The 12,113-nt window shown below is 36.4% G+C and overlaps 1 protein-coding gene across 1 annotated transcript; it reads left to right on the top strand.

Moving 5' to 3' along the window:
- The first annotated feature begins 1,999 nt into the window (after nt 1-1,999).
- Nucleotides 2,000-8,788, top strand: gpr132b (G protein-coupled receptor 132b). Its single transcript, XM_079830312.1, has 2 exons — nt 2,000-2,088; nt 7,562-8,788. Exon 2 carries the CDS (start codon nt 7,564-7,566, stop codon nt 8,650-8,652), a length of 1,089 nt encoding a protein of 362 aa, XP_079686438.1. The 5' UTR covers nt 2,000-2,088; nt 7,562-7,563; the 3' UTR covers nt 8,653-8,788.
- The last annotated feature ends 3,325 nt before the right edge of the window (nt 8,789-12,113 follow it).

Raw genomic sequence — 12,113 nt, 5'->3', positions numbered from 1 at the left:
CTGGAGTAATGATGCTGAAATTACAGCTTTGCCTTCACAGGAATAAATTACATTTTAAAATGTATGAAAAATATTTCCGAAGAAGCAGAATGTGAAGAAGAGACTTCAAAACCATTAAAATAATGTTGCAGGTCCCAAACATTTGACCAATATAGTGTATATTTCTACTAAATTCCAGGCCTGCTAAAACCGGCACCAAGACTAAGTCCAGATCCAGCCCAAGACCTGTCAGTCCCGGAACCAGACTTGCAATAGACAATTTTGCTCAGTTTATTGCAGCAATCAATTCAAACTGTCACCTTTTCATCATATTTTCAATGTTTCCAACTTTTCCGGTAGCTTTTCATATTCTGTATAATTGTAATAACCAATTATCAAACCCAAAACTATCATTAATGATTACAAAAAAAATGTACTTAAATATGTTAAGCTTTGTAATGGGTAATGGAAACACTACTCCTACAAGTTTCCCCATATGGTGAGGTCGTAATGTGGGCTCATAAAATAGCATGCTGGTTGAAGTATTTATTACCTTTAGTTCACAGGAAATGAGACATTAATGTTTTGAGACCCATGTCAATGGATTGTTTATAGATTGTTGATTTGGTTTTGAGGTCTATTTTAGACTACATCACATTTTTATGGAAGAATGGTCTTCCGTATTTTCCGTTTTAGGACATTAGGTTAAATTTGTTTTTTTCTGTGCCAGTGAGTAATATCACACCACTGACTGTTACCATATATATCTAAAGTTTTTGCTGTTACTTAGCTTTTTCTTTTAGTCTTTGTCAGTTGGTTCCAGTGCTGGAATTCAGGGGGGGCTCGAGGAATCCAGGACCCCCATTATGCATTAGGTGATTTTTTTAGTTTTTTTTGTAAAGATAACAAAGACAAATCTGATCAAATTCATGCAGTTAGGATAATGTCAATTTAATATAGCATTTATCAAAAGCGGTCCAAGGAAGGAACAGTGGTGAACCAGCAACAGGGTCATGGGCGGCCAAGGCTCATTGATGCACGTGGAGAGCGAAGGCTGGCCTGTGTGGTCTGATCAAACAGACGAGCTACTGTAGCTCAAGTTGCTCAAGAAGTTAATGCTGGTTCTGATAGAATGGTGTCAGAATATACAGTGCATCGCAGTTTGTTGTGTATGAGGCTCCATAGCTGCAGACCAGTCAGGGTGCCCATGACCCTCTCCACCGCCGAAAGTGCCAACAGTGGGCACGTGAGCATCAGAACTGGACCACGGAGCAATGCAAGAAGGTGGCCTGGTTTAATGAATCACGTTTTCTTTTACATCACGTGGATGGCCGGGTGCGTGTGTAAAAACAACCCCTCAAGCTGAGAAAAAAAGAAAGGAAAAAAAAAAAACACAGATGGGGGACCTCCCTATAATATTGGGGATTCCCGTGACCTTTCAAGCAATATAAGCCAACATAAAAAAATAAATAAATTATATTTAGTTTCAGAAAAATGCTGTAGTCAAGCTCTGGAACTTAGACTTAATTAAACTCAAATCATTTTATTTGTAAACAATGAGATAAGGTGTCAAGTTAAGTCAAAGTTAATTTTGATCTTGAGATATCAATTTTATGTTCTGAAGGAAGAGGCTGTTTTTTTTTTAATAAGTGGTTTATGTTCACATTTTTGTGCTAATGTGATCAAAGAAAATCCCCTGCTTATCTAAAAACATTTTGAGCATCATGCGCGAGTCCTCTCCATTTTCTCACGTTCACACACATGCCGATGAACGATGATGATGCCAAAATAAGTGTTGTAGATAAGAAGTTCTCACCATGTTTAGAGGCGTTGTTTCTTTTAAAATAATGCCTCATTCATTCATTCATTCATTCATTCATTCATTCATTCATTCATTCATTCATTCATTCATTCATTCATAGTGCCTTATTTAAGCCCGCAGTCGAAGAAAGCAGAAGTATGATCACGTGGTCGTATAGTGTATCGATGTGCTTGCTCTGCCTTCATCATTACACACGCTGCTCTGAGGGTCCTGTCATGTGCTCTGCTGCGCTGTCATTTCAAGGGTTGTATATGAAGAGTGGACACATTCTTAACATCTTTTTGGAGGTAAGAACCACTCAATTATATACGTTACATTTATAGAAAATTTCATATTAGCTTTTACGTAGACTATTGAGAATGACCAGAGATTTTGTTGGTGCACCGCGCCACAATGAGAACAGGATGTGTGTGCATGGATTTCCACATGTGGATAATTTGCAACCCCCTAGATGTTCCCTGGAACACTTTATTATCTTTCATTAATGAGTACATTAACTACACTGAAAAAAGTAAGATTTACTTAGAAGCGATTTTCACTGAGAAATTGCTTGTAAATGTAACAAATAATTACAAAGAAACAGAATATAACATTTAATTAAAGGTGACATTTTGAAGTAAACCGACTGAAATAGTCTTTGCTTGTAAAACTTACTCCATTCGTTTGTTTTACAACAGCATTACTACATTTGAAAATCCTTAGCAGATTTAATAGTGGGAATGACATGAAAATATCAGTTGGAAAATCTTCAGGGACCCTTAGGTTTAAAAACTGGATCTAATGTGTCATATATTGCAAGCCAGACAATAACAATAATACATATCCTCAGATTTACTTGTGAGGTTTGGTATGGTTTGATTTTGTTGTCAGCATTAAACAAAGGAATCATGAATATTTAATGAAAATGTCAGCTTCATTTAGACCCATACATTTAAAATGCATTAATAATAAATAAAATACATTTCAGATAATAAATATTGTCTGGTATCTTCTTCAAATTGTAGAGAGCATCATCTCTAATAAGGTTGAGCTTGTTTCTTAGAATCCGCCTGAAGCGTCTAAAAATGGTTGCATACACTAGACTGAGCATCGCCAGTGTCTTGACACTTATGATATGAGACAAGGGAATAAAAGCTTTCATCTGATCCAAAAGTCACAGTGTCTGTCTTAACACTAGTACTGTGATTTAATGAATATAAGGAGGTCACAGAGCACATTGAAGACTAATGCAGAACTCAATCTATGCCTCCCTCTCTCTCTCCACTGACTTTGTATCCGTGTTTTTCTTGACCCTGACCATCAATGGCATTATTGCCGGTCCAACTGTCCCAGTTAGGGTCATTAGGTCAAGTTAAATAATAGCACTGTTTACTTGCCCAATCCTCAGTAGAGTTCTTGTGCAAGGTCAGGGTTTTTTCCTAGTGTGAAAAGCGAGAAATGAGTACAAAGAAAAGGAAGGGACACTTAGTCAGCTAGCATGTATTCGTATAAATGTGGGAGTCATTTCAGTCTGAACTGCCTTGCCCCTTGCCATGACTTAAAAAATTCTTGCTCAATACTTGCACCTGTAGCACTCGTTTTAACATTCTTAGATGTCAAGGGCAAGAACGTTACGCGATGATTCATATACTTCACTATACCAGTACATGTGGTTTCCACTCGTGTGTTTCCGTTCTGATGCACTTTTACTCACCGTGGATGATGGGGTCTTGATGAATATTTCAGTGGCTGTCTTGTCTAGCTGGGGCAAAAGTAGGGAGTGGTATGTTGTGATGAAGGGGAATGGGGGGTTTTAAACATGGGAGGGATTACTCTTCTGCTGCTCGTCAGTGGTCACACCAAAGTACCACCAAAACATCCAACAAAGTAACACCAAAGCGAAACTCGATTGCTCTGTGCCAAAGTGCCACCTTACTTACATTATTCAATAGGTGACTCAAAATGTTCTTTTGAATCTAAGTAAGTGTGCAATATTGATTGATACACTGTAAAAAATGAATCATGTGTCTTGTAATTTTCACCAAAAAAAATGAAGGTGATAATTAAAAATAGTCTGTATATTTTCTTAAGAAAACTGTGGTTCAGTGTTGTATAGAAAATATTGAGAACATTTCCCTATTAAAACCAAGAGATACATTTTCCTAATTTTTTTAAGGAAATGTAAGCAATTTTGAGGCTTCAATCGAAGAACCAATTAAGCTGATAAAATTAAGGAAAATAAGGTTACCTATTTATTTTAAGAGAATTAGCTCAATTGTGCAGTTTTATTTAGAGACACCATTGTTAGTTCCCAACATGCTTTGCATATGGCTGGAAATAGAGAGTTAATATTGAAATTAAGTGTTATTTTATGTGTTTTTGAGTGAAGGGAAACATCTGTAAATATTTAATGTTTGGTTATGTTTGACATTTGAAAGAGTTTCTGTTATGTTGAAGTTTTGACCGTTACCATTGTGCAGAAGAGTAGAGCTTATGGTAAGGTTGTGATGTAAAAACCTGCTAGTATTATTATTATTATGAAGCATGTTTCTTTGTTCAATTAGAAATAACTTTTCTAATGCTAGTGCAATAACAAGTTTGTTTCTGCTTGCGCTAGCAGTAAACAGTCTATGTATAAACAGGTCATTTCCATTTAATATAATTTATAACCTATTTTTTAAAGTCAACTTAAATTAAAAAAGCACTTTCCACTAATAATATTAAATTCATCATGTGCCATAGACTAAATAATTTAGGAATTTTTACTTAATTTATTTGGGTAAATTTCACTAAAAATAAACAACCTTAAAATCTACTCAAATATAATACGTGTAATATTGTTACCATAATTTTTTTAAGCAGATAGCATGTGATATTTTTTACAGTGTATGTTCAAAACCCAGAGAATTATTGCAGAATAAGCTGGCTTCGTTTGTTTTTTTTAACCCCTTCAAACCTGATTGTTTTTCACTGAGCAAAAACATTTTTTACATGGTTGATATTTGCTCTTCAATAGCAATTGCTTTTTATGTTCACTATAATGGAAGCCACAACTGAAATATTACAATCCTCATATTTTAACTATACTTATGAGCTCAAATTTTTTTTTTTTTTTAAAGAACACATACTGCACTGTAGCAATGAGCAATGCTATAAGAATGTAGGAAAAAGGTAAGATGATAAGATGAAGTCTCATGAAGTCAAAAAATTATTGTAGTGGGTGAATATGAAAACCAGCTTTCAACACTCTAAACAAAAATGGTGCTAAAAAATCATTCTGAAGTGCTATTTAGCACCTGTCTTTAAGGGGGCTATACAGAACCTTTGTCAAATGGTGCAAACCATCCCATTCTCCTCTCTCATATGTTTGCAATGGGAAATTACTACAATGGCAAAATCTGTTTTGAATCACTTTTATGCTTTTCTGAGGTCAAAACGATAATATTTCCTTATAGGGGACAAAATGTATTTCCTGAAGATAACGTGGTTCTCAACACTGTATTCTAATGTTATATTTTCCTTTCCACAACTAAACTAAGAGACTAAGAGAGAGTTAAGAACTATACAGGGGCTTAACGGGTTCTTTGTATGGCAGTGGTGCTATATAACACCTTAACCACCCCACAGAACTGCTGAAGAACCAAACTGGGCTTAACGGGTTCTTTATACAGTAGTGGTGCTATATAGCACCTCAACGAACCGCTGAAGAACTACATTTTCACACTTTTGGCAAATACCATATGAAACACAGAAACAGAAGGAAATCCACTTTAATGCCTTTGAACTCTGGAACTCAATAGTTTATTTTTTAAGCTCAATGTGGTATAAAAAAACAACAACACATCTGTTCTGTTTAACATATTTTAGTAAGGCCTAAATCAAACGTTTTCCTTTTAGTCTCTGTTGTGTTTTTTTAACTTTGCAATTTAAAACTTTTCTTTAATGAATTTAATAAAAAAAAATGTGTTAAATGTATCCATTGAATTTTCTTTTTACACTTTTCAGTTTTTCATTTGTTAATTCAATTATGATCAAACTTTTTCAATACTGAGAAGCCCCGCACATGCTGAAAAAAAAATAAAATAATTGAATTAGTACAACAAAGTAGTTCAATGATTAAAAAAAACTAAAAACATGGCCATTAGTTAATAAATTGTGTGAATGGATTCTTTACCCCTACAAAAAAGAAGTAAACTTCAAGTTAATTTTATTAAGTATATACTTTATGTAGTAAGTATTCTAATATCAATTAACCTGATAAAAATGACTCTGTGGTGAAGTAAATACTACAGAAACATTTTAGTTTCTACATGAAAAAGTTAGTTCAGGCAAGAATTAAAAAAGTAAATTCTATATTAGTACACAATTCAAAATTGTAGAAATTAAAGCGTAAATATCAATGTTATAAAATTAGGTAAAACTACTCAACTTTTCTGATACTGGTGTTCCCATCATGCACTGGGGTTTGAATAATTAATGAGTTTTTTTTCTTTCTCATAGCTTTTGTTGTTAGGTTTAATAACTTGCCATTTTGTGACATTTGGAGTTAATTTTCAACTCAAAATGACATTCATACTCAAAAACAATCCATCGGATGTTACTGTCATTGTGTATTGTGTACCAAGTATTGAGTTCTCTGTGTTCAAGTGACGTGTTACTACTATTACATAGATATGGTGTCTACACAATATCTATTGTGTTATTTACTTAGATGTTTCTAAGTAAAACATGCACTTTAAAAGTGTGGTTTAATTCAGTGTTATATTGTTTGAGTAAAAAGTATTTCAAAGGAAACTTCAACTAAGAAGAAATTACTCTGGTAGGAACCGCTGCAGAGGAGCACAGTCCCTGCGTGACGCGCCATAGACATAAACAAAGAGAAGTAGCTCCGGCTGCAATGTTCTTCCGCAAGACGCGTGCAGTTGAGCGCAAAAAGTTACGGACTGCAGCTTTAACTTAGTTAAAGGAATACGCCGACTTTTTGGGACTTTAACTTATTCACCGTATACCCCAGAGTTAGATAAGTCCATACACACCATTCTCATCTCCATGCGTGCCATAACTCTGTCTGACGCACCCACCGCTAGCCTAGCTTAGCATAAAGACTGGAGGTAAATGGCTCCAGCTAGCCTACTGCTCAATAAGTGTCAAAATAACGCCAACAATTTCCTATTTACATGTTGTGATGTGTATAGTTACAGTGTACTAAGACAGATGGACAATGAAATGTTGCGATTTTCTAGACCGATATGGCTAGGAACTATTCTCTCATTCCTGCGTAGTAATCAAGGAACTTTGCTGTTGTACCATGGGTACAGCGGCGCAATGATATTACACAGCACCTGAAAATAGGCTAGCTTCCGTCAACATAACCAACGTGACAACCTGCTTGCACAGAGAGCGTGCTGGGGACTATTTTCAGGTGCTGCGTAATAGTAGGCTAGCTGGAGCCATTTACCTCCAGTCTTTGTGCTAAGCTAGGCTAGCGGTGGGTGCGTCAGACAGAGTTATGGCACGTACTGAGACTTTTTGGTGTATACTTTTAAGTAGACAGTAGTAAACTTTGATTACACAACTAGTTTGTAACTATGTTTTTCATTTGTACTGCAACTATACTACTGGTGAACTTATAGGTGTACTGATAGTTTACTAGTTAAATACTTGTAGTTTTGTACAGTGTAAATACAGTGCACTTTTTTTTCTTCCACGTCATGTGCAGTACTCCTACAGTTCTGTTTCACCACTTATTCTCATTTCTCTCTTTATTCCCCCCCCCCTCAGATATGATGCATGAATCCACTGTGGCACAAAGCATCATGACGACCACAAACCAAAGTGAGAAGTTGCCCTGTGAGATATCCTATGAGGAGGACCGCATTCCTCTGATGGTGCTCTACATTGTGGTTTTTATCATCGGCTTGCCAGCCAACGTGGTCACGGTTTATCTCACCCTCCACCAAGTGTGTCGCAAGAACGTCCTCGGCATCTACCTGCTCAGCCTGTCCTTGTGCGATCTCACTTACCTCTTCACGCTGCCTTTGTGGACAGTGTACGTCGATAGTAACCACGAGTGGCCCTGGTCCTCGATGGCCTGCAAAGTGACTGGCTTTGTGTTCTTCAACAACATGTACATCAGCATCTTCCTGCTCTGCTGCGTGTCCATCGACCGCTATGTGGCGGTGGTCTACGCGATTGAATCTCGCGGTCTTCGCCAGAAACGGATCGCAGCTCTCATAGCCTTTTCGATCTACATGGTAGTGGGCTTGGGTCACTTGCCGGTCTTCATCATGCGCGAAGGGGAAGCTGACAAAGGGAGTCGCCGATGTTTCGAGCCCGGCCAGAGCACAGCGCTGGTTACGGCATTCAACTACGCTCGGTTTTGCATAGGCTTCTGTATTCCCCTGGCCATCCTGATCTTCACCAACAGAGCCATTCTTGCCAACGTGCAGGCCAGCACAGGCCTCCAGCCCCATCAGAAAGAAAAGGTGCGCTACCTGGCTGTGGCGGTGGTGGCGCTGTTTTTGATCTGTTTCGCTCCGTACCACATTATCTTGCTCCTGCGTGCCGTCACCTTCCACTTCCCCGAGCTGCAGAAGGAGTGTCACTTTGAAAAGCACATCTACACGCCCTACAAAATCTCTCTGGGACTGTCGACTTTCAACAGCGCCATCAACCCCATTCTCTACGTGCTCTCCAGCAACAATATCCGTCAGGAGATCAGAAGAGGCATGGCGTCGCTGTGTAACAAAGTCAACTCCAGTCAGCGCTCGACACACAGTAGCCAGCACAACATGCACAGCTCCAAAAGCATTTCAGACCCCGTCCCAGCAAAGGACAATGAAATGAAAACAACTTGTACCATACCATGCTAACATTGTAAACGCATTGGACATAAGTATTTTTTGCTTGACGTGCCATACCTTGGACCTGAAAGCAAAAAAATCAGGATAGGAAAAATCAAGGTGCAGATTTGTTTGTTTTGTAAATAAGGTGTCTAACAGATCTTGCAAAAAAAATAAAAAATCTAAAGTGAATTTCCTGTTATGTTGCACTATAGACTGAAAGGATCTCACAATAAGATCATATCTGTGTTTTTCACACCTCTGCTTCCGACACAGATCGTTTGAAGCTGCAGCTTCCTGACTCACATTTAAAGTGGCTCACCACACTTGTATTTATTTGACCTGGGAGGTATTCCAGAAAGCAAAGTTAACTTACCGTCAACTTTACCTTGAACTCTCAGTTGATTAACCCAAACCTTGCTTACTCGGAGTTCCAAATACGAATCCGGGAGAAAGTTGAGACAACTCCGAGTATGTTCCCGGTTAACACACAAGACATTCTCAACAGAGAGACGAATCGATGATTCACCATGGAAACAGACGCTAAGAAAAAGTGCACCATTCTACTTCCTCTTTTGTTTAATGGCGAGTTACATAACCAACTTGATGCACATCGCCACCTATTTGGTGATTATGCAGTCATGTTTTCAATGTCTTTGTTTAACCTCTTATGCTCTGGGACCATTTTGGGGGATTTCCGCCTGGATTTGGCCTACCCAAATTGAAAAGCGTCCATACCCACATACAGTGGTCTAAATACACAATTTGGAGTCATTTTACAGGAAACCCTTTGAAGTTACATAAACCACTGCTAAAAGTGATAAACATTTAAGTAAAAAAAAGTTTTTTTGGTTTATAAATTAATTTTTTTAAGTGTGTAACTCAGGCCCTGTGTGCTCTAGCTCCCTGCAGATAGTATTGGCTGTTTCCACTAGATTCCAGAAAATAGTGGAAAAAAGAATTTTGTCAGTATCATGTTGTATGCAAGATTTAATCAAATGGATCTGAATGGAGGACATACATATTACCATATACGGTGGTATAAATGCAATATCCCAGTGTCACAAAATTCTTTTGTCCAGTGTTTGCTGACATGCTGGAAACAACCAAAACTATCTGCAGGGTGCTAGAACACACAGGGCCTAAGATATACAGTTTAAAAAATGAATTTATAACCCAAAAAATCAAAAGGGGGGTCTCTCAAAATCCAACCTTTTGTATTTAGACCACTGTATGCATATGGGAAGCTTTTCAATTTGGGTAGGCCAGAAAATGGTACCAGAGTAATTTAGTGTAAATAAGTTATTTTGTCATTTAAAATTTAAAGTATATACTTGATGATGTCATTCCGGACCCTGTACAGGGTCTGCAGAGTTTAAGAGGTTCATAAGTAGTCTCGTTAAACGTTTAATAAGTAATCGTATTGTTTGTTTGATGCTAATATTTGAATACAGATCCATGTGTGAGATGACAATAAAGTAAATAATAAATATATTTGAATTTAATTAACATTTAAACTTATTTAGAATTTATTTTTTATTCTAATTCTTTAGAATTAATATATATTTAATTATATAATTAATATATAATTAATTATACAACTGAAACAAATTTGGTTATATTAATAACTATATTATATAAAACACATCTGAATACCTCTTAAGAGAACTAACCCTGGAATATAAGCTGCTCTGGAGCAGGTTATCAGAGAGTGAGATGCTATGGCTACTTACATACCCGTTTTTGGAACCGAAAGTTGAGATTATCCGCTTACTTACTCTTAAACATAACCAGGTATGTCAATCTGCTTTCTGGAATACCCCCCTGGAATCAGTGATAACACAATAATAACTGTTACTCTACATAAACCAATGTTCACCAAACAAAATATTAGCTGAAAAAGTGCATACAATTCTGAGAATTTATTCACTTCCAAAAGGTATAAAGACAACGAATTTACAGACATAATATTTAATTTACTTGCTACTAAGATTCCAAGTGGGTTGGTGAAAATGTGCAAATGTATCAAGTCAGCCAATCAGATTAGAGCTTGCTGTTTTTGGCAAGTGTTTGTCTTTTGTGTGTGCAATAAAGCATCAAATGGTCGCTGGATGGTCTGTATGCTAATGTCCGAGACGGCCCGTTTCAAACGACACCGTTTTCATTCTGAAATAATTTACTCTTAACACAGTAAATGTGTTGCCGTTTAAGTGCATGCATTTTAGTGATGTGTGTTGTTTGTCAGGTTTAACCTCAACATCTATATAATTACTTAAATTATTGTTTGTTTGTATGTTTTATAATGGATGTGTTTTGCATTATGGTGAATTTTGTCATTTTGTTTTCCATGTCATTTTAATAAATGCCAATTTCAGGATTCAGTACACAATATATTGTATCGTTTTTCAAGCTTTGTTAGGTGTAACACTTATTTTGCTTGGTTTTCCCATTTGTCCTATTTTCCAAAGTCTCGTTTGTAAATTAAACTTTAATAATTTGCAGTCAAGCTTTTCTCATACAGTCATCTGTAAATTATGAGGGACAATTTGCACATAATGCTATTCTCTTAAGAAACTGTAAATAAACTCGAGCAAGATTATAAGAGTAATTCCTCCTATATCGACTTGGCATAAACTAGCTATATTGAAAAAGCTGTTATTAAAAACATATGTTTAATATGTGTTTCACAGACGCATAGCATTCTCAGGACCAGTGTTGCCACAGTTACTTTGAAAAAGTAACTTAGTTACTTTACAGATTACTTGATTTTAAAAGTAACTAAGTTACTTTACAGATTACTTGATTTTAAAAGTAACTAAGTTAGATTACAAGTTACTTTATTAGTTACATTCATCAGTTGCCGACAACACCTCTGCAGCCTCAACATAAAAATGACAACCGTTTTTGCCAACACTAAACATAAAACATGTTACACTATACTAAACATAAAACACTAAACATAAAACCCTAAACATGTTAATGAAAAGGTACAAATTACTTTGTTTTTATTAAATACATTTATGAAAAACAATTTATATTTAATTTTTAATTTATATTTATATATGAATGTAAATAATTATATGGGCCTACACAAATAATATAAAATTACAAGATTTATATTTTATTGTAAACGTAATGTGCAGCTCTGTAAAGGGACAACAAATATATGATCGATCCGTGAGAACAATATATTTTTTAATAATCTTTAAGTGCACAAAACTATGAAAATATATGAAACGCTTCAAAACAGAGCGGCAACAAAGCGCTTATGCGCATCCCGGGTGCAGAATGATGCGCTTAAAGCAACATGGAATCAGAGTGTGCAGTGCAGCGCGAGTGCACATTGAAAAGTCCACGGCATAAAGAGAAGATGAGCGTCGAGCCCACAAATCCTAGTCTACTATGTAGCCTATATCGGTCCAAACATTCACTGATTATTTGTTTCTTCACAGTTTTTAATTCTGGTTATTGTGCGTGTGATGCTAATTAAT

This window comes from Gobio gobio (genome assembly GCF_949357685.1).
Source record: "Gobio gobio genome assembly, chromosome: 12".
Lineage (NCBI taxonomy): Eukaryota > Metazoa > Chordata > Actinopteri > Cypriniformes > Gobionidae > Gobio > Gobio gobio.
The sequence above is the reverse complement of the archived record's forward strand: the minus strand, read 5'-3'. Positions and strand labels throughout refer to the sequence as shown.

Coding starts and splice junctions, on each gene's coding strand:
- gpr132b (XM_079830312.1), top strand. CDS start 7,564: ATGATGCATGAATCCACTGTGGCACAAAGCATCATGACGACCACAAAC.